General features: G+C 41.9%; 1 protein-coding gene across 1 annotated transcript in view; it reads left to right on the forward strand.

Moving 5' to 3' along the window:
* The window catches only part of bnc1 (basonuclin 1), a 107,523-nt gene that overhangs the window by 59,330 nt on the left and 24,310 nt on the right, over positions 1 to 23,883 (forward strand). Inside the window, exon 3 of the mRNA XM_020528550.2 lies at positions 4,069 to 4,304. Within this exon, the coding sequence (XP_020384139.2) occupies positions 4,069 to 4,304 (236 nt within the window). The remainder of the gene's footprint in view (positions 1 to 4,068; positions 4,305 to 23,883) is intronic.

Consider the following 23,883-nt stretch of genomic DNA (forward strand, 5'->3'; position numbering starts at 1 on the left):
TGATGCCAACATGCTGGGCTTCTCATGATATGGTTGGCAGGAGGCTGGTATCAAATTCAGTAGCATGCCCACCATAGCACAATTGACTTGGACAGACGGGTGAGAGTGGAGAGTCTGCTTTCACCGTCTGAGGTTAAAAAAAAGGTTGCGCTTCCTTCCCTGTGTACATGAGGGGCAACTCCACATAAGATGATGGCTTCCCTTTTGATAGCTTTCCATTTGACCTTCAGAACCCCTTCCTCAGGTACCTTGCCCCTTTCTGCCCTAAATGTTCGGAACTTACCTTAGTCCAGGATCCATCGCTCTGCTTGTTGGAGCCTCCTTGCACTCCCAGCAGTGTCCACCACTGGGCTGTAGGCCTGCTGGGTCAGAGGGTAGGGCTTCCTCCCACTCCTTGGCTGAAGATGCATTCCCTGCTTTAGCCACAAACAGTCTCTTGTTGCTGTGGGATGACCCTTGCTGTCAGCCCATTGTTGCTGACTGGCATCTGTAAAGACAACAAACAATCCCCATCACGCATGATTCACCGTAACGTTATTCCTGATTCACAAATCTGTAAAAAGGTAACACAAATTTGGAATTACTATTGGCAGAATAGTTAAGGAATTTGAGTATTGAACATGGACAAAAGAGCTGAATTCCAGAGGTGAGGTGAGAGTAACAGGCCTTGATATCAAGGCTGCAAGTGTGGCATCAAGGAGCCCTAGCAAAACTGGAATCAGTGGGTATCAGGGGGCAAATTCTGCTGTGGTCAGAGTCATACCTGGCACTTAGGAAGATGGTCGTGGTTGTTGGGGGTCAATCATCTCAGCTCCAGGACATCTCTGCAGGAGTTCCTCAGGGTAGTGTCCTAGGCCCAACCATCTTCAGCTGCTTCATCAGTGACCTTCCCTCTGGCATATGTCAGAAGTGGGGATGTTCGCCAATGATTGCACAATGTTCAGCACCATTTGTGACTCCTCAGATGCTGAAGCAGTCCATGTTCAGATGCAACAAGATCTGGACAATATCCAGGCTTGGGCTGACAAGTGACAAGTAATATTGGCGCCACACAAATGCCAGGCTATGACCATCACCAATAAGAGACAATCTAACCACCACCCCTTGACACGCAATGGTATTACCATCACTGAATATCTCACTAACAACATCCTGGGGGTCATCATTGATCAGAAATTAAATTGGACTCAGCACATAAACGCAGTGGCTACAAGAGCACATCAGAAGTTTGGAATATTGTGGTGAGTGACTCACCTCCTGACTCCTCAAAGCCTGTCCACCACCTACAAGGCACAAGTCAGGAGTGTGATGGAATACTCCCCACTTGCCTGGTTGAGTGCAGCCCCAACAACACTCAAGAAGCTTGACACCATCCAGGACAAAGCAGCCTGCTTGATTGGCACTGCATCTACAAGCATCCACTCCCTCTGCCACCAACACTCAGTAGCAGCAGTGTGTACTATTATACAAGATGCACTGCAGAAATTCACCAAAGATCCTCAGACAGCACCTTCCAAACTCACAACCACTTTCATCTACAAGGACAAGGGCAGCAGATATATGGGAACATCACCACCTTCAAGTTCCCCTCCAATCCACTCACCATCCTGACTTGGAAATATGTCACCGTTCCTTCACTGTCGCTAGGTCAAAATCCTAGAATTCCCACCCTAATGGCGTTGTGAGTCAGCCCACAGCGGGTGGACTGCAGTGGATCAAGAAGGCAGCTCACCACCACCTTATCAAGGGCAACTAGGGATGGGCAATAAACGCTGCCCAACCAGCGACGCCCACATCCCACACAATGAATAAATAAAAAATGGTTATGTTTTAGACAGAGAAGATCGAATGCTTTCTCACAAATAACTATTGAGGTGCACATGGTAACATTGCATAAATGGGACTTGGGTAAGGCAATGAAATAAGGCTGTTTGGAAAAGGCAAGGAAATGGAGTTGGACCGGAATTCGATTAAAAAGCGGGGTCTGATTACTTTGGATGCCCCCCTTTATTGGTCTAAACTTTATGATTACTACACAGAAAATTAAATTGTCAACTGGCATCAGAAAACATTTACATGAAAGCTTAACACAGGAGAAAGATTACGTACAGATGCTAGATTCCAGAAACAGTAAGAGCTGGACCAATGTGAACAGACAATGTTGTATTTTTAAATGGAAATGGGAAAATAGCACAATTGAGGTGAACGTAAAGCTCGCGGCTGCAGCATTTAGAAAGAAACGTGTAAGCAAAGACCCATGTAAAATTGGATCTGTAAGTGTCTCGTGCAAATTAATAACTCCTTAACTAGCTTTAGTTTCCTGAAAAGCGTTCCCCTCCTCCAATTAACAGTGTTCAATATAAAGTCACATCTTTCATAATGTGGCAGATCATTTGCAGTATAACATAAACAATATTTTAGTGCAGTGAGCAGGACCACTGTTTGTGTTTGAGTGAAAAGAGAATGCCTTCTGATATTTGAGGTCAACTCAATTATACAGCCAGTGTTCCCCAAGGTTTGTATGTGTATCCTTTGGTTTGAGGCCTTAACAGATGTTTAATGATCAATATGAATGTTATCATCAGATATGGGATAGAGGGGGAAAGTAATGGCCTAGTGGCAGTATCATGTGACTATTAATCCAGAGATCCAGATAATGGCTGGAGTCCCAGGTTTAAATCCCACCATGGCAGAAGGTGAATTCAATAAAAGACTGGAGTTGGGTTTAATGATATTAATTGTCAGGGGAAAATCTATCTAATTCTCTAATGTCCTTTTGGGGAAGGAAACTGCCATCCTTACCTGGTCTGGCCTACGCGTGACTCCAGACGCACAGCAATATAGTTGACTCTTAATTGCCCTCTGGGTAATTAGAGATGGGCAAAAATGCTGGCCTACCCAGTGGTACCCACATTCTGCAAAGATTTTTTTTTAAAACCTAAGAGCTTTGTTCAAGGAGATGATGATTTCTTGATAACATTCTAAGAAAATAAACGTGAAGGTCCAAAATTTACTTACTTCAAATGCAGCACAGGATGTGATGCCACAGTTTGTCATAAAACTATTTGACATCCATCATTTAAAGGTTTTCATAAATATAAATCAACTCACTTTGAGAACATTGCAGATTCTGAATGGAAGGTACACTGTAAATCTATTTTTTTTCTCCTACCTTATATGAAGTAAAGTGTGTGGCCCCGCAAGGAAAGGTTTTTTCTAATTATGTGATGTGTTGATTTAAATTTCAATCCATAGTTCAAGCAATTAATAATTTAAATCATTAGTATATTTCCTGTAATCCTTCAGAAGTTTCAGAACTTGACAAGCTATGGTTCATTTTATAAATGATCCAGGCTGCCTGATTCCTTCTGAGAGTGTAACATTCTGTGTCAATATGGTATCATGTTTATACATTGCTTTATAGAGGAATGCATTTCCCACTGAGAAGTTATCATTTTTGGCCTTCATATTGATCACTATTTTCAGAGAGAGTGCAGCAAGTCACATTAACATTGACAAATCAAGTGGCTTATCTTTTGCTTTTAGTGTGGTGGATTTGAATAACTTCACAGTACATTCAACTATTGGCAGACGTCTGGAATATTCAGTTTAAATGGCTTAATCATGAATTCAGTAGCCTGCATGGAAATTCAGTCTCTGAAAATCTGCCTGAAAGTGAAGATTTTATATTTTTTTCAAGAGGAACGCTTTATTTTTAATATGTTTCAGCAAGTAAACTGCATAATAGAAATATTATTGACTATGAAGGTGAGGATTTGGCTATTAAAAGACATAATACTGATGGAGTATTGTGTTCAATGTATTGAATTGATTGAATTGTTTATTTTCACATATATTCAATATAACATACAGTGAAAATTGTCAGTGCATAGGCGTCGTTCTCATTAACTTAAAATAAAATTTAAAAATAAAGAAAGATATATTGAAAGCTGTTTTCTAAAATAAAGCATGATAAAGTTTACTGGATGGCACATTTCACAGTCTCAGAAGATTGTTTCTTTTTTGATTCTTTTCATAGTATACCAATTTGTGGTTTTCTTCCTGCAGCCCTAGACAAACTGCAAGTGAATCATCTTTATCAACAGAGTCAGGTGGAGATTGTCCAGTCTAACGTTGTGTTTGACATTAGTAGCCTAATGCTGTATGGTACCCAGGCTATTCCCATCCGCCTCAAAATCCTGCTTGATCGTCTGTTTAGTGTTCTCAAGCAAGAGGAAGTACTTCAGATCTTACATTCTCTGGGATGGACCCTTCAAGACTACATTCGTGGCTACATTCTGCAGGTAACACAGCATTAAAAATTTCAGTGCGTTGGGCCCATTTGAGGGTGTTTCTTTAGTCAAGTCAAACTTCACATTGAAACACTTGGGAATGTAACAGAACTACTTCCCACTTTTCACACTTGTGATTCAGTAGACGGTTGGAATTTTCTCATTGATGTAAGATGGCAAATGGGGGGACAAATTCTCCCCAAAACATAAACAGAAATTGCTGGAGAAACCCGGCAGGTTTGGCAGCATCTGTGGAGAGACAACTGTCACTGTTCTGGGTCCAGTGACCCTTCTTCAAAAGTTAAGAAATTGTCCCAACTCCCTCACCCTATATAATTACACTTTAATGTGTAATACAGCTACTAACATGTATCATTTCCTATTAGCAGCAAATAATTACAGATGCTGAAATCTGTACTGAAAACAACAAATGCTGGACATCACAGCAGGTCAGACATCATCCATGGACAGAGACCAAGCTAACGTTTCAAGTCTAAATGACTCTTCATCAGCTCTCTGACCTGCTGTGATAGTATCATTTCCTCATTGCATCAACAAGTTCTTTAATTATTTAATGAAGGATCAATTAAGAGAAAGAGATTAACAAGCTATGACTTATTTTGTAGACTATGTAGGTTACCTGTCTCCTTCCTATTTCGCAATTTTCTATGTCAATAACATGTTACATTTAAATACTGCTTTACACAAAAAAAAACCTCTTATTGAGGAGGTGGTAATTTTAGCATTTTTTTATTCTGACATTTGAAGTCGTATTTATACAGAAGATTATTGTGGTAGCGCATCTATTTCAGATGCTATTGGTTGACAGCAATGTGGCTGCCCTTTGGGTAATTAGGGATGTCGTGACCCCCACATCCCATGAACGAATTTTAGAAAGGCATTAGTTTCAAAATGTTATTTTTTCCACCAAATTTCTGCACAAATATTTACATATCACTGAGTGTAAAGAACCAGCACAATTAGGAAGCAGAGATAACAAGGTGTAGAGCTGGATGAACACAGCAGGCCAAGCAGCATCAGAGGAGCAGGAAGGCTGACGTTTCGGGCCTAGACTCAAGTAGGAAGCATTTTAGATCTTTATCATTAGCTTGTTTTAAATTTCAAAAATATACTTTATTCATAAAAAAATCTGTTTGTATATATACATTGTCACAAATGCATTTTGGTTCTGTCCAGTAGCATATCAAGGAAACAAAAACATTGGTGTTTGGCTCTATCCCAACAAACCAAAGGCATCTCTTACACATACAAGTCCATATTTACATGCATTGAGGTGCTAAGAGGGTCTGATAACTGAACGGACCCTCATTTACCTTCAGCAGGAAGACCTCAGACAGTGTTTCAGAGATAGTAGGAACTGCAGATGCTGGAGAATCTGAGATAACAAGGTGTATAGCTGGATGAACACAGCAGGCCAAGCAGCATCAGAGGAGCAGGAAGGCTGACGTTTCGGACCTAGACCCTTCTTCAGTGGTCTTTCCCCACTGCCCCAAGCTTTAGTGCATCCCTCAGCATGTAGTCCTGGACCTTGAAATGTGCCAGTCTGCAACATTCAGTTGAAGTCAATTCCTTGTTTTGGAATACCAACAAGGTTCAGGCAGACCAAAGAGTATCTTTCACCGAGTTTATGGTCGTCCGGGTGCAGTCAGTGTTTGTTTCGGTGTGTGTCCCGAGGAACAGACCGTAGAGCACAGAGTCCTGCGTCACAGACCTGCTTGGGACGAACCTTCAAAGAAACCATTGCAACTTTCTCCAGACTGCCTTTGTAAAGGCACATTCCAGCAGGAGATGTGTGACAGTCTCAACATCCCGCAGCTGCTTTGAGAGCAGCGTGGAGCGGCTCAGACTGATCGGGCGTACATGAAGAATGTCAGGAGTAGTGCCCTTCTCACTACCAGCCAAGCACTGTACCTTCCTTACGGAGCTGAATTTGAGTGTGCTTACTTGGTACAGTTTTACTGACTCACTGGGAACTGGGTCTATTACAAGCACTTTAATGAGAGCATTCTTTCACAATGTATGAGTAACCTCATTTTAAATATGTGAAAATGACTTCAAAAAAACTATCCCGTACCTTTTGCTAGTGATATTAGTGCTGAGAATTCAGTTTATCAGTAAATTAAAACAAACATATTCAACACTAATAACATCCTTGAGTTCTATTGGCCAGAAACCAAACTGGACTCACCATATAAATACTATAGCTACAAGAGCAGGTCAGAGGCTAGGAATCCTACAGTGACTCACCTCCTGACGCCCCAAAGCCTATCCACCATCTACAAGGCACAAGTCAGGACTGTGTTGGAATACTCCCCACTTGCCTGGCTGAGTGCAGCTCCACTGACAGTCGAACTTTGACACCATCCAGGTCAAAGTAGCCCATTTGATAGGCACCACATCCATAAACATCCACTTCCTCCACCACCAATGCTCAGGAGCAGCAGTGTGTATCATTTACACAATGCGCTGCAGAAATTCACCAAGGCTCCTTAGACAGCACTTTCTAAACTCACAACCACTTCCATCTAGAAGGACAAGGACAGCAGTTACATGGGAACACCATGACTTGCCACCCTGACGTGGAAATATATCACTATCCCTACAGTATCACTGGGTCAAAATCCTGAAACTCACTGCCTAATGGACTACAACAGCTCAAGAAGACATCTCCCCAATTCCTACTCAAAGACAATTAGGGAGGAGCGACAATGCTGTCCTAGCCAGTGGCACTCACATCCCATGAATTAATTTTTCAAAAAGCAGTTTTTACAACATATCTGAGTCTTTGTGACCAAACAAGAACAGCTTAATTTTAAAACCCTACAAGCTACACAATTATAGGAAGGCTGTGTTTATGATCAATGACACTGCCAGGTGGAGCACTGAAGATGCACATAAAAAGTTAGGGCATTGCTTTTAAACCCACACTCATAGTGAGCTAACAATGAACAAATATGATCATCAGAGCTGGAGAATATGGATACATTTTATCTGAATGGTTCTTGGGAGAAATTCTAACGTAAACAGTTTTTAGCTATTTTGGCACCAGTAGGTTAAATCATGATTCTCCCTTTGCAATCTGATTGTACAAAACATTTTTAAAACACAAACATATAATCCAATTTAGGTGGAATAATGTATTTGAAGTTCCGGTGACACACAAAGACACTTGAGTTGCAGTTAATACTGGAAAGCTATTGCATATTTGATTTGAATGAACTTCTGACTAACAACGTCCATTTCCAATCCAAAACATTTTGCTTGAAGAGATATTAAAACTTTAGTCACAGCAAATAGGAAAACATAACATTTAATTGAATGCTGGATTTGAATGAGCCAGCAATTATTCCAAAAATTGCAACTTTAGATACTTTCATATTCCGTGGCGTGACATCATCGGTACACCTATATATTCACAGATATAGCAGTGGTCATAATTAATATTGCCGCCATTTCCACTGCCTTGGGAGTACAGGCACTAGTTTTTGGAAACTCTTGGTGATTATTGACCTGAGCCTGCTTATGGTGCCATGTTTTTTATTTAAACTACCACAAAATGTCACTGAAAACTCAAGATAGGTTGGGTCTAATTTGCACAAACTCTGCACCATCGTTTGGATTGGTTTGACCAAGTTTGATCAAATAGAACTGAAAATGAAGACTCAGACCAATGAGCAATATTTTCTGCAGACCTATACTGAACAGGAATTTAAATGGTAAAAGTGTAAGTCCTTGGCCTTGACTCTAGTGATTACACACTTATTTTTCTTCCTTCTGTTTTTATGGGTAATGAAAAATTCCATTTGTTAATTACATTGACATTTGTAATGTCTAATTCAAACCAGTAGCTGAAAGTTGGTCGACTTTGGAACTTCTGCTCAGGTTAAGTGCTGAGCGTGCTCAACATGTCAATTTACTTGCAAACAAGTCAGTTAGATTGAATTAAATTAAATTACTGCCTTTTCGGACTGCATAACAGATGCTGTGCAAAGGGAAATTAATGCATTTCACACAAAACATGCAATATCAGTCCACTCCGTTACATGATCATACTAAACATTTTGCAATAGTTCACAAATTCCTTGCGATTAGCAATGAAAAAAGAATTCTAATATGGCAGGGCTGCAAAGTATGTTGTTTCTCTTGCAGTTCTATGAATTTAAAAGCCTGAACTCATAATTCAGATGACATTGTGCCAGCCGTAAAAGTCTAACAATTTGAAAACAGGCTGAAAGCATCTACAAATGAAAAGAAACCTTGGAAGGGTGGAAGCGATTGTGGAGCTGACAGATGGTCATAAAACACAAGCCATTCACTAATGTCCTTTAGAACTACAGTCCCTAGGGTCGGAGACTAGGGTACATAATTTTAAAGCGAGAAGAGAAAGATTTAAAAAAAGACATGAGGGGCAATTTTTTTTTACACAGAGAGTAGTTTGTTTGTCGAATGAACTTCCAGAGGAAGTTATAACATTTAAAAGACATTTGGAGAAATGTTTGGAGGGATATGGGCCAAGCGCAGGCAGGTGGGACTAGTTTAGTTTGGGATTATGGTCAGCATGGACTGTTTGGAGCAAAGGGTCTGCTTTTGTGCTGTATGTTTCTATGACTATGACTGTATTAGGAGCAACTGGAAGTGAGCAAAGAGTTCCATCCTTACCAGAAATGCCATATTCTGAAAAGAATAATAGCTTTAAAAAGCTTATAAATTTTGTGGATTAATTCAGTGATGTTTTGGTTGCACTGGAACAATCTTGTTGTACCAGGTTTTTCTGATTCGTTACAAATTTAAACATGACCTATAACATTTTATACAGCTCTGTATCAAATTTCCCATGTTAATATTCCTGGAAAGTGCCTTTGGACATTTTACAGTGTTAAATACATTGGAATAACTCAGGAAGCCTGACTGGAAGGGAACATCATTTATTGTCAAATGCCAAAATAGAGTCACTACTCATGATGTACCGTGGCTATTCCCAGAGCAGGATATACAATGCTGCATCCCTGGGTCTGCTTTATGCATTTTTTTAAAAAACTACTAACCACCAACAGTACCAGTCCTACTTTATCTGTTTTCTTTATTCTACCTGGAAGTGGTATTACTGAATGACCTTCCCAGCACCAAATCTCCCCTGACATTTTTTTAAGTTTAACTACTTTCCACCTGGTCAACTTATTTTTCTAATCGATCTGTTCATAGATTGGAGCAGGTGGGACTTGAACCTGAGCCTCTCAGTCTAGATTTAGGCATACTACCACTGCACCACAAGAGGGCCCCACTACATGGCTCTTAAGGGCTCAGGTGATGAGTTCCATCTGGGTAGGCAATTGCCTCCTACCAAGGGAACTCATCCTCAACAACCTCCAAAATTACTGATTGACTATGGGTCTTGTAGAGTTATCACATCTATAAATTAATTTATCCCTATATTAAATGCTCACTCCTTCCACCACTAATGCACAGGGGCAGCAATGTGTACCATCTGTAAGATGCACCTTACCAAGGCTCCTTCAACAGCCAAACCCATGACCTATACCATCTAGAAGGACAAGGGCAGCAAAGGCATGAGAACACCTTGATCCCCTCCAAGCCAAACACCATCCTGGCATGGAACTATATCGCTGTCTCTGCAATGTCGATGAGTTAAACGCCCGGGCACTCTCCATAACAGCATTGTGGATGTATTAACACTGGATGGACCGCAGCAGTGACAAAGATGGCTCACACACTTTCTCAAGGGTAGTTAGGGAATGGGTAGTAACTGCTGGCCCAGTCAACAGAGCTGACATTTTGCAAAAGAATTTTAAAACTGCAAGTTATTAATGTTATAAACCTAGGAATAGGAGTGGACTATTGCTCCTCTTCATTCTGTTCCACCATTCAGTTCCTTCATGGTTGATCTTTATCTTAACACCATTTGCCTGCATTGGTTCCATATCCGTTTATACCCCTCTTTAGAAAAAAATCTATTGACTTCAGCCCTGAAATTTACACTTTATCTAAAATCTCAATGGGTTTTTGGAGGGGAAGTTACATCAATTTGACTTGAAAGCTTTCTTAATGAATGAAGGAATCTTAAGGAACTAGTATCATGGGAGGCAGATTGCCAAATTTTTTCTCTGTTGTTTCCAAATGGTAAATGTTAATATTTACAGAAACAACGTTGAAATGCTCACAGAAACTTACGCACTATTTCTTTTGGAGATAGTAAGAACTGCAGATGCTGGAGTCAGAGGTAACATAGTATGGAGCTGGAGGAACACAGCAGGCCAGGCAGCATCAGAGGAGCAGGAAAGCTGACGTTTCGGGTCAGGACCCTTCTTTAGACTGAATCGTCAACTTTCCTGCTCCTTTGATGCTGCCTGGCCTGCTGTGTTCCTCCAGCTCCACACTGTGTTAACACTATTTCTTTTGTCTTTTCTCCATATTTAACCCTCACAGATTCTGTTGAAATTAATATTCTTCTCAACTAGATATTCTTCATCATTTATATAAATGATTTAGATGAGAACATAGGAAGCATGTTTAGTAACTTTGTGGATGACACCAAGATTGATGGTATAGTGGGCTATGAAGAAAGTTACCTAAGATTATAAAGAGATTTTGATCAATTGGGTCAATGAGCTGAAGAGTGGCAGGTGGAGTTTAATTTGAATAAATGTGAGGTATTGCATTTTGGTAAAACAAACAAAGGCAGCACTTATACAATTAAAAGTAGGGCCTTGAGTAATGTTGTAGAACAGAGAGACCAAGGGCTTTCAGGTACGTAATTCTTTGAAATTAGCATCACATATAGATAGGGTGGTTAGGAAGGCATTTAGCATTTTTGCCTTCATTGCTCTGACTTTTGAGTATAGGAGTAGGGACATTATGTTGAAGATGTACAGGACGTTGGTGAGGCCTCTTCTGGAGCACTGTGTCCTATTCTGGTCACTCTGTTATAGGAAGGATATTATTAAGCTGGGGAGGGTTCAGAAGAGATTTACCAGGATGTTGCCAGGAGTGGAGAGTTTGAGTTATGAGGAAAGGCTGGATAGGCTGGGACTTTTTTCACTGGAGCATAAGAGATTGAGAGATGACCTTATAGACTTTATAAAATCATGATGGATATAGATAGGATGATGGCAGGTGTCTTTTCCCTAGGGTGGGGGATTTCAAGACAAGGCGGCATATATATAAGGTGACAGAAGAAAGATTTTAAAAAGACATGAGGGGCAAATTTTTTACACAGAGGATGGTTTGTGAGTGGAATGAACTTCCAGAGGAAGTGGTGGATGCAGTTACAATGTATAAAAGACATTTGGATAAGTACATGAATAAGAAATATTTGGAAGGATATGGGCCAGGAGCAGGCAAGTGGGATTAATTTAGTTTGGGATTATGGTGGGCATGGATTGGTTGGACCGAAGAGTCTGTTTCCATGCTGTATGACTCTATCACTCTTTTTTTTATTCTTCAAGTACCATTGGATGACACGTCATGTGCTTGAGGAAAGTAACCAGGCATATTCCCTTCTTGAGTTTGTTGGGATCTCATGTAATGTCATAGAACAATGCTTTCCAAACTTTTTCTTCACAGTGAAGGTGATAGTTGTCATGACCCTCAGTGAGAACTACAAGGAGGGGTAAATGCTGAGGTCTACGAGAGTGCAGGCTATTGAAGAAGCCCATTAGGTGGGGAGGGTAGTTATAATTACCTCAGTCAGAGATCCACAGCAGCCATTGTTACCTCAAAGCTCATGAACCGAAAAAGGCTGCTGGTGGCCCCACTTGCGGTCCTGGTCCCCCCGTAAGGAAAGCCTGGTCAGAGAACACATTTTCCCATTGTCTTGTAGTGTTTCAGAGTTTGTTTTCCCTCTGTCAACAGCAATAATGGCATTCCAGTTACTTGTTCAGTTGAAAAAGTCTTTGAAAAGTCACCAATGGCATGTGGAAAGCCTGGTTGCATGGTCAGCTCATAAACGCCATTGAATTTAATTCCCAGTGCAGGGAATAAGATAAAAGGGGCCTCACAGAATGTCATGAGCAGACAGGGTAACTGCTTGAAATGAATGTGATGCTGCCAAATTAAACAAAGTAGGTGCACATGCTGCACACATTTTCAGCGCTCACAAAACATGGATAAGATTGATAGCCACAAAAGAAAGGGCAGTTGACCAATTAAGGGGCATGGGGCATGTCTGTAGGCAGATGGCAAAACATGTCCTACCAATACAATCTACAGAAGCAAGATGGTGTTAGATTACAATGCTGAAACTGTAGCAATTAGGCCAGAGGAAACAATGATCAAATTGTACAACATCTCATGAGACCACCACTTGAATACTTTGTCCATTTCTGTTCATTGTGAAACAAGGAAAGCATTTAAGCAGCAGAAGACAAGAGAAAGTTGATTTTTTTCAGTCTGGAAAGGAAGTATCCATTTGGTAATTTTATGAATGTGTGCAAAGTGGTTCAAGGCCTGGAAAGTTTAAATCCACAACGATACATCAATTAAGTTGAAAGCATACGTGAAGGAGACACGGATTCAAAGAAGCAAATGTTAAATTTAACACTGGTATCAGGAAGTAGCTGTTTACACAGAGAGTAGTCTGCTCGTTGAATGAATTGCAACATGGATTGTTAAGTGGCACAGATCCTGGAAAAGTTGCACACTACAATGAAAAAACTGTCAGCTCTTGCTGGATGGAACTCTAAGATGGACTAAATGTCCTTTCCCACCTCTCCATAATTATCTTTTTATTTTGCTTTTATAATCCAGTCGATGTTATTACCAGACAAGTCAGATCCCAGACTGAAACCTGGCTTGATAGATCATCCTTTTATTTGTTTGGCTTTAACAAAGTAGACTCTCAAAGAAACATAAACATGCAATGTTGCAGATATTGCTGAAACAAAAGAAAACAGACATTTAGTAACAAAAGAAATGAGGACAAAATAGAATAAAACAAATTATCTACTTATCATGCAAATTCAAATATTTTCAAACATACAGTAAAAATGTAGGATCTCATTAATTCCAAAACACCCTTTTTAAATTGAAAAGAAGGGGTAAACAGCTGTGGTACAGTACTGAAGGCACACTACTGATACAGTACTAAACTCCACTCATTACATAGTCACAATGGAGTCCAGACCTGGCTGTGTAGAGTTAGGGAAGACAGACATGACACTTTTAACAGCACCAGATGCTATATGATACACTTAAAGATCCTGTTTGAATGCCAATGAATAGATAATTGACTGAATGGACAGGCAGGAAGATAGGTAGGTAAGTCAGTAAACTGCATGAGTAAATGGGTGGGATGTCGTTTTTTAATTTATTCATGGGATGAGGGCATTGGTAGCCAGGCCAACATTTATTGCCCATCCTTAATTGGATTAATTAAGAGCAGTTAAAAGTCAACTACATTGCTGTGGGTCTGGAGTCACATTGTAGGCCAGACCAGATAAGGATGGCAATTTCCTTCCCTAAAGGACATTAGTGAACCAGATGGGTTTTTCCAACAATGAACAGCATTAGATTCTCAATTCCAGATTTTTATTGAATTCATATCCCACAATCTGCCATGATGGTATTCAAACCTGGGTTCCCAAAATATTCCGTGGGTCTCTGGATTAACAGTCCAGCAATTATAACACTAGGCCATCGGCTCCCCACGTGAGATGGGTAGAGGGTGGATGGCAGCTGAGTGGGGTTGCGGGTGAGAATGGTGCCAAATGGGTGGATGGGCGGGTGATTAAGGCAGCAGGTGAGTGAAATGGTAGGCTGATCCGTGAGGTAGTTGTGTGGTCAGGGGTGATTCCGTGAGTGATTACGTGAAAGTTCTATAGTTACCAAGGACTTTAGTTAGGTTTTAACCTGTGTAACATTTCCTGAGAAACTATGTAGGGCTATTACCATGGAGCTGTTCCCGGTTTCCGATCTTAGATTGGCAAAGTTGTTCTTCCCAAGGAATTGCCACTTATGTCAACACATTAGGACTTCCACAGGATCCCAATGTGCATTAATGTCTTACAACTGGTCGCCAACGACCCAGTGACTGTAAAATTTAGTCCATTATTCTGGTCAGGAGATTGGGAACTTCTGCCCTTAAGGCTATAATTATTCTGCCTGTAATTGTAGCTCAAGGTGGATTGATGAACAGATATAATGTATGTGTGTGTCATTCCTGAAAAATGGCAAGTAGCTTTCACAACTAATGTTCGCACCATGTAAATGCCAGACAATCACCATCTCCAATAAGAGACAATCTCACCAACATTCCATTTCATTCAATTACCTTCACTGAATGCCCCACTATCACAATGGAAGTCTCCTGCTTCCATTACCTTCACTTACAACCATAAGGAGAAGGTGTAGAGAGACACCTATTCCTACAGAGGTCCAGCCTATGCCTTTATTCTGACATGTTGTTGGCTTTGGTCTAATGGAGGTATGATTGGGGGAGGGGGGTGGTAATAATGGAATTTAGTGATGGTGGGAAGGTGTCTGAGGATTTTGAAGGTTTGGAAAAATAATCAGTGTAAACTGTGAAACAAACAACTGCATGCTGTAATCTGGTTCCGTCATTGAGAACGACTCCATAGATTGAATTCCAACACTATATTTTATAGAATCCCAGAGGGAAGTTCTCTCGATTTTCACTATCTCGGTTTTGTCACGATAATTGAATGGCAGATGACATACAGGGAAAGATCTCTGCATTTTTCCAAAAGGAATTACAGGAATTTGAATGTCTAGGGCAGGAAAGCATACCTCGAGGGCATTTAACATTAAGAATTGATACATATCAGATCAGTTCTGTAATGTTCATTCACCAGTGAATGATGATGGACTAAATTCATTGCCGCTACAGTCCACATTTCTGCAAATCTAAGCATAGTTCCACTGCTGGATAGCATTTTAAACACTGCCAAAGTTCTTCAGTACATTCTGTTCTCTTAGACATAGCTGCTCGCTTAGATACACCTTTAAATGATAAACATGCCAAATTCTGAATTCTCACTTACCTCTGTGTCAATGAATATGTTAAACCTTCAAACAGCTCTTTGAAGTTAATAATATAAAATATAGTTAAAGATATGCAGGTGAAAAGTATTCATTAAGTACATTTTACAGCATCCAGAGGGCGGTTCTCTCAGTTTTCACTATCTTGGTTTTGTTGGTGATAATTGAATTGCAGATGACATACAGGGAAAGAATGCTGTGTTTTCATTAGGTGAGTGGTACAGTGGTAATGTCCCTACCTCTGAGCTAGAAGTTCTAGGTTAAAGGGCTACCTGCTCCTGAGTTGTGTCATAAATCCCTGAAACAGTCAATAAAAAATACCTCACAGGGTTCTGGGGGTAGCGTGCCCATGTAGTCTATGGTCTCTGGATTCAGGCATGGGTTTGAATCACACCACTACTAGGTATCCCAGCAATTTACGTTCAGAGACTTTAGCTCTTCCATTTGGTGTGGAAGACCTGCGTTCAATTCCCACCTACTCCAGGGATATATCATAACACATCTGAACAGGATGATTAAAAATATCTACTCATTCGTTTTCCCCTTGAAGTGGTATTCTTGAGAATTGTCCTTATGAGTACAAGTTGAATAGGGCTCTTGTGGTGCAGTGTGTAGTAATATCTTTGGACAGATTACTTAGGAAATATCTTCAACACTTACTGCACTTCCTACCCTCCCCTAATCTTTGTTGTTACAGTGCTGCCCTGGTGCTTGCTCTTTATTATTTGGTTTTTTAATCAGTGTCCAAGTGATTTAATGGTAGTTTACCAAATGAAAAAAAAGAACTTATTGTTCCTGTGACACCTGAGTTCAAGTCCCACGTGCTCCAGAGGTATAGAATAATACTGATTTTGAAAATATCTACAGTCTTAAGAGATCTTATGGTGCTGTGGTAATGCTCCTACCTTTGAGCTAGGACATCCAGCTACAAGTTCTTGAAAATATCTCCTGAACACTGTCTACCGAGAGTCATTAAGAAGCATTTTCTGCTCTGTCTCCGTGGTCATGGGCCTGGAAGATTGCTGATAGCTTGAGAAATCAGCCCACTCACTGTTAAACCCAGAATTCTTGGCTGAAACAGAAACTATTGCCCACTTAAATATGTAAACTCTTTCTTTGGGGGAGGGGGTTAGAGGGATTGACTTCCATGCTGACTGACAAACTCAGCTAGGGAGAAACCTGGCAAAGAGTGACTGATACCAATATCTCCATCTGACATTGCTTCCAGGGCACCCAAATCTGCCTGCAAAAAGAAGCCTAGCCCCATTGCCTCCCCATAGCCTACTTTCTCACTGAGCTTTATAACATCAGAAAACTGATATATGTTGCCTGATGTAGAAGTTACCTGAAGACCATAACCAAATAAAGTATCAGCTGCCTGAAAGTACACAAGTTTATCCTGCAGTGAAATCTGCATTTGATTTCCAAGGAATGTAGACACTGCAAATGCCTCTAAATTAAATCAACAAGAGCTAATTTTGAGCTGTTGATTGAAGAACACCCATAAAAGAAAGTTTACTGAAACACCACAATTTACAGCCAATATCTGGATTATGTTAGCAACATTTTGTTCCATTTATTATTTTATGTTTCTAGTACAATACTATGACAGTATGGTGGCTCGGTGGTTAGCACTGCCGCCTCGCAGCATCAGGGACTGAGTTCGATTCCACCCTTGGGTGACTGTCTGTGTGGAGTTTGCACATTCTCCCTGTGTCTGCGTGGGTTTCCTCCCGGTGCTCCAGTTTCCTCCCACAGTCCATAGATGTGCAGGTAAGGTAGAATGGTCATGCTAAATTGGCTGTAATGTCCAAAGATGCACAAGGTAGGTGGGTTAGCCAAATGAAATGCACGGTTACAGGGATAGGGTAGAAGGGTAGACTGCTCATCAGAAGGTCACTGTGGACTTGATGGGCTGAATGGCTTGTTTCCACATTGTAGGGATGCTATGATTGATTGAAGCTCACCACTGTCTGGTTGGAAACATTTCTCCTCATCTCAGTCCTAACTGGCCTCCCCCATATCTTTAGACTGTGACCCCAGTTCTGGACTCTCTAGTTATCAGGAACATCCTGTCTGCATTTACTCTGTCTAGTCCTGTTAGAATGTTATTGGTTTCTATTAGATCTCCCTCATTCCTCTAAACTCCAGTGAATATAGTCCTAACCGACTAAATCTCTCTTCATGTGGCTGTCCTGTCATCTCAGTCTGGTAAACTTCCACTGCACTCCGTCTGTAGCTAGACCATCCTACGTCAGATAAGGAAGCCAAAACAGCACACAATATTCCAGGTGTTGCCTCACCAAGGCCTAGTACAATTACTGCAAGACATCCCTGCTCCTGGAGCTAAAAAGGCCTACATCGAATTTACCTTCTTCACCGCCTGCTGCACCTAAAATGCTTACCTTCAGTGAGTGGTGTATGAGGACACCCAGGTCTCATTGCACCCCCCCTTTCCTGATCCATCACCATTCAGATAATCAATAACTTGCCTTCCTGTTTCCAAAGTGGATAACCTCTCATTTATCAATAATCCACTTTGGACTCACTCAACCTGTCCAAATCACACTGAGGTATCCTTCTCATATTTTACTGTCTCTCCCAGCTTTGTGTCATCTGCAAATATGGAGATATTATATTCAGTTCCCCTATCTAAATCAATAATTTGCTTTATATTTAAATAAAAACATAATATCTATAGTATATGATATAATATCATATAATAACATGATTTACTAATGGGAGGCTGTTACAAGCATAAGGCTTGGAGAAATGAGAGGAACCCGCCCATAAGCAGGTCTGTACCACAATGTTGAGAAGCATAGAGGTATCCAACATGAACCCGGCACAGGGCTTTCCGCAGAGCTTGCAAGTCAACTCCATTCAGACGCTTGTAGACCTCAAAGCAGCTTCCGTTATGGTGCAAACAGGAGACAGCTACTGCTGGAGTTCAGCGGTGAATGCTGAGGTGCTTCCGCAGGGAAAAGGGTGGTCCCGTTGTCCCTATCAGCCCAGCCTGCTGCTGCCCTTCCTAACATAGCGCAGTCCTTGGATCAAGGTCAAAGGCTGCTCGAGATTGTCCTCCCGGATTGTCAACAGTGTCCTGCACTGAAGGTCATTAGCCACACTGCAGCCATGCAATATGTCAGAAAGCCAGGACAGACAAAGATAATATCACAGCCGGCATTAAGAATGACCAGATAGCTTTTGTTATATGGCATGATTTTGCTCAAAATTAAGTTTGGAATTTTTAAAAATTCATTCATTGGATGTGGGCATTTATTGCTTATCCCTAGTTGCCCTTGAGAAGGTGGTGGTGAGCTGCCTTCTTGAACCACTGCTATGGGTTGACCCACAATGCTATTATCAAGGGAGTTCCAAGATTTTGACTGAGTGGCACAGAAGGAACAGCGATACCTTTCCAAGTCAGAACAGTGAGTGGCTTGGAGGGAAACTTGCAGGTTGGTGATGCTCCCATTTATCTGCAGCCCCTGCCCTTCGAGATGGAAGTGTTCATGGGTCTAGAAGGTGCTCTCTAAGAAGCCTTGGTGAATTTCTGCATCTTCTAGATAGTACACACTGCTGCTACTGAGTGTTGGTGATGAACGGGGTGGATGCTTGTAGATGTGGTGCCAATTAAATGGGCTGCTTTGTTCTGGGCGGTGTCAAGCTTCTTGAGTGTTGTTGGAGCTGCACTCATCCAGGCAAGTGGGGAGTATTCCATTATACTCCTGACTCGTGCCTCATAGATGGTGCACAGGCTTTTGGGGAGTGAGGAGGTGAGTTACTCGCTGTCGCAGAACTCCCCTCCAGGGCTCACCATCCTGACTTGGAAATATATCACTGCTCCTTCAGTGTTGCTGGATCAAAATCCTGGAACTCCCTCCCCAATAGATTGCTGGGCCTACCAAAATGAAATGGACTGCAGCGGTTCAAGAAGGCAATTCATCCCCTTCTTATCAAGGGCAACTAGGGATGGGCAATAAATGCTGACACAGTCAGTGATGCCCACTGCCCATGTATGAATAAAGAAAACAAATCAAAATTCCTTGCTCCTAGAGTTCAGTTGTAAGATACCTTCATTGTTGTCTGAACAGGTAGTAGTTCTCTTCACGTCTTTCTTTAAAACAGGGTTTACTTTTAGAGAATTCTCCCATTTTACTGTCAGGCTTGGATGATTTTATTATTCTGGAGCAATAATGTGCATGAGAAAATAATGACCACTTTTTTAGTACAGGTTACTATCGTTTACACATTTTAAGCTATGATTCATAGAATTCTCTTTCTTCCTTCAAATTATTCTAACTTTGGTTTAAAATGGTTGGATGTTAACGCTGACCAACATTTCCCTTCATTGTTTAGCTGTTCTAGAGACTGCAGTTTGCTTGCATCAATAGACACCTGGTTGTTGGGAAGAGATTTTGGGCACTAAGGAGATGCCAAGCTGCCAACACGAGGGGAAAAGGCTGATCAAGTACAGAAAGACCTGGGTATGTTGGGAGTTGGGCAGTGTTGTATTAATTATTGAATAGTTCTATATTTGATAGAGGGAGTCTGGCAAGTACCTGATCTGCACTCATTATGTTCAATTGGCTGAGCCTGAAAAAGGGAAGCAAGGATGTGGATCAGAGAAAAGTAACAGAGTGATTGGCCCCAACTCCAAGATGGCAGTGGTGGACTGGTGATGTAACAGTCAGCTGACTGTAACACTCACCAGAACCTGCTTGTACTCTCCATTTCCCATTCTCTCTTTCTCCTCCCTTTCCCACCCTCTTTCTCCTCCTTCCTTTCCTACTCTCTTCTCTCTTCTCCTCCCTTGCCCATTCCCTCAGTCTCCTCCTCATTTTCCCATTCTTTCTCTCCTCCCCCTTTTTCACTCTCTCTCCCCCTTCCTTTCCCACACTATGTCTCTTTCCGTTTCCACTGTCCCTTCTTCTTTCTTCCCCACTGTCTCTCTCTCCTCCTTCCTTTCCTGCGTTTGGTCTTCCTCCCTTTCTCACTGTTTCTCCTTCTTCCTTTCCCGCCCTCTCTCTCCTCATTCCTTTCCCACTCTCTCTCCTTCCTTTCCCAATATCCTTCTTTCTTTCCTACTGTCCTTCTTTCTTTCCCACTCTCTGTCCTTCTTCCTTTCTTACTCTCTCTCTCTCCTCCTTCCTTTCCCACACTCAGTCTCTTCATTTTCCCACACTCTCTCTCCTCCTCTCTTTTCCACTTTCTGTCTCCTCCTCATCTTTCTCTCCCACTCCCTTTCCTGCTCTCTCTCTCTCCTCCTTATTTTCCAACACTCTTTTTCCCCCTCCCTTTCCCACTGTCCCTCTCTTTCACTTTTCCACTTGAAACATAAACCTGGTGACAGACTGGTCAGGTGAGCTGTGTGCTGGAATGCACTAGGGAGAGCAACAGGCCAAGTTTACATAGGACCTTGGAAAGTGCTGAAGGTCAGAGGGGCCTTGGTGTGAATATCCGGAGATCCCTGAAGGTAGCAGGGCAGGTAGATAAGTTGGTTTCGGAGGTATATAGGATACTTGCCTTTAGTAGACAAGGCGTGAAATTCAAGAGCAAGGAGGGTTGTGCTGGAACTGTATATAACGTTGGTTAATCCTCAACTGGAATTCTGTGTGCAGTTCTGGAATATATATTATAGGAGGTATGTGTTTGCACTGGAGAGGGTGCAGAAGAGATTTGCCAGTATGCTGCCTGGGCTGAAGGGTCTGAGACATGAAGAAGTTTCGACAGGCTGGAGTTATTTTCCTTGGAGGGCTGAAGGATGAGAGGGAACTAGATAAAGGTATATAGGATTGTGAGGGGTGTACAGGGGATAGAAAGACACATATTCCATTAGTACAGAGGCCAATAACCAGGAGAAACAGATTTAAGGGAAGAGGAGAGTTGAGAAGAAATATTTTCATTCAGAGGGTGGTGAGAGTCTGGAATTGAGTGTCTGAAAGGTTGGTTGAGTCAGAAGCTCTCATAACATTTTAACAGTAATTAGATATCCCGCCAAGGCAGATGCATTTGATAAAGAATTGGAATTAAGGACCTAATGATGACAATGAATCCATTCCGATTGTGGGAAAAACCCATCTGGTTCACTAATGTTCTGTAGGGAAGGAAACTGACATCCTTACCAGGTTTGGCCTACATGTGACTCCAGACTCACAGCGATGTGGTTGACTTTTAATTGCCCTCTGGGCAATTAGGGATGGGCAATAAATGCTGCCTAGCCAGAGATACCCACATCCCATGAGTGAATAAAAAAAAAAGATATTCACTTACATTTCCATAGACTCCAGAGTTATGGGGGCAAAAGCTGGAAAATGGGATAAGTGTAGTGAGATCTTTATGAACCAGCCCAGACACAATGGGCTCAATGACCAACTTTCCATGCTGTAAATATCCTTGTTTAAGCCATATTCCTTCAATAGAAGGGTGTTCTAACTCCCATCATGATTTTGAACAGCTCTTTCAAGTCTCCTCATATCCATTTGGAAGAGAACCAACCCAGCCCAATGTCTGCATGGAAATTGTCATCCAGGAGATCCACATAGCAGCTTTTTGAAAATGCTCATGTTACGTGAATAAGAACGAACACAAGGTGGAATGCTGTTCTGAACTGAACTGAACTGAAAAACATGCAGAGGTGGTGGACTGGGTGTTCTAGAGAAACTTATGTTGGGCCTCTCGGGCAGTTAAAGGTTATTAGTCATATTCCTTTGTAATGTTGAGCACCAGGCTTAACAAGATAAATAGGGTGCCTTGAAGTTTTATCAAAGTAATAAATGGCTGGTCTTTGCTTCAAATTAAGCATCACTCATGAGCAATGAATGCATTACAAGAAACATGCAACAAACATCGCTGGTGTGTCCAGTTGTGGTCTCCCAGTTATAGGAAGGATATTATTAAGCTAGAGAGGGTTCAGAAGAGATTTACCAGGATGTTGCCAGGTATGGAAGTTTTGAGTTATAAAGAAAGGCTGGATAAGCTGGGACTTTTTTTCACTGAAGTATAGGAGGTTGAGAGGTGACTTCACAGTGGTTTATAAAATCATGAGGGGTATAGATAAGGTTAAAGTTGGGTGCCTTTTCCCTAGGATGAGGGATTTTTAGATTAGGAGGCATGTTTTTAAGATGAGAGGAGAGAAATTTAAGAAAAGATGTGAGTGGCAAAGTTTTTACACAGAGAGTGGTTCGCGCGTGGAATGAACTTTCTGAGGAAGTGGTGGATGCAGGCACAATTACAACATTTTAAAGACACTTAGATAAGTACATGAGTAGGAAAGGTTTGGAAGGGTATGGGCCAGAAGCAGGCAGCTGGGACTTGTTTAGTTTGGGATCATGTTCAGCATGAACCAGTTGGACTGAAGGTCTGTTTCCATGCTGTATGACTCTATGACTCTATAACAGGTTGATAGTGGAGCCTGGCTGGTTGAATTTGCAGAGTTTCAGACTTTTGTGGGAGTCGTGGCACTCATAATCTCGAGTCCCAAACTAACATACTGGGGTTGAGCGTTCAAAATGATGAAATGCATATTCAGTGACAATCTGGGATTAAAAGCTGGTCTAGTGGTGACCGTGTTATCACTGTCATTAATATTCATCTGGTTAATTGGTATCTTTTTTTGAAAAGAGTAGAAAGTTAATTGATAATAAAAGCTATTCTCCAAAGATGTTAAGAACTGTGAAGCCAGGAACTCTCATCTGAGGGAAGTAGCTTTGTACTCAACAGCTGCTGACACAACTTAACTGTTTTCTAAGAATTTAGCAAAACATGTGTCATAATGTCTTTCATGTGACCTTTGAATTGAATTGAATATCCTTCATTGTCACATGCACTCAGTGCGACCGTGAAAAGTTTGTAATAATGCCCCTCAGCGCCATCTTGAAGAGTACCGAGTGCCTTGGTATAGTTACTTTAAATGTTGTTACAGAATTTAAAAAAGGTAAGCATGGGAATAGAGTCTAATAAGTCCAGAATGATAATAAGAGTGACTATAAAGTAGTTAGGTTTCAGAAGTTCTGGTCTTTTTCCAACATGAGCCCATGCCTGCTGGCTTCAGAACACCAGGCAACGCTCCATCCACATGCCCTGGTCTTTGTCTGATTCACTCTGCTCCTGCTCTGGAACCCATCCTACGTGCTCTGCTGTCACTCCAGGACCCGGCCCGCTCGCTCTGCTCCTGCTCTGGGACCCGGCTCGCTCGCTGTGCTCCTGCTCTGGGATCCGGCCCACTCGCTCTGCTCCTGCTCTGGGACCCGGCTCACTCACTCTGCTGTCGCTCTGGGATCCGGCCCACTCGCTTTGCTCCTGCTCTGGGACCCGGCCCACTCCCTCTGCTCCTGTTCTGGGACCCGGCCCACTCACTCTGCTGTCGCTCTGGGACCCGGCCCACTCTCTCAGCTCCTACTCTGGGACCCGTCCCGATCATTCTGCTCCTGCTCTGGGACCCGGCCCAGTCGCTCTGCTCCTGCTCTGGGACCTGTCCCAATCATTCTGCTCCTGCTGTGGGAACTGGCCCGCTCGCTCTGCTCTTGCTCCAGGACCTGGCCCGCTCGCTCTG

This window comes from Rhincodon typus, chromosome 33 (genome assembly GCF_021869965.1).
Source record: "Rhincodon typus isolate 14 chromosome 33, sRhiTyp1.1, whole genome shotgun sequence".
Taxonomy (NCBI): domain Eukaryota; kingdom Metazoa; phylum Chordata; class Chondrichthyes; order Orectolobiformes; family Rhincodontidae; genus Rhincodon; species Rhincodon typus.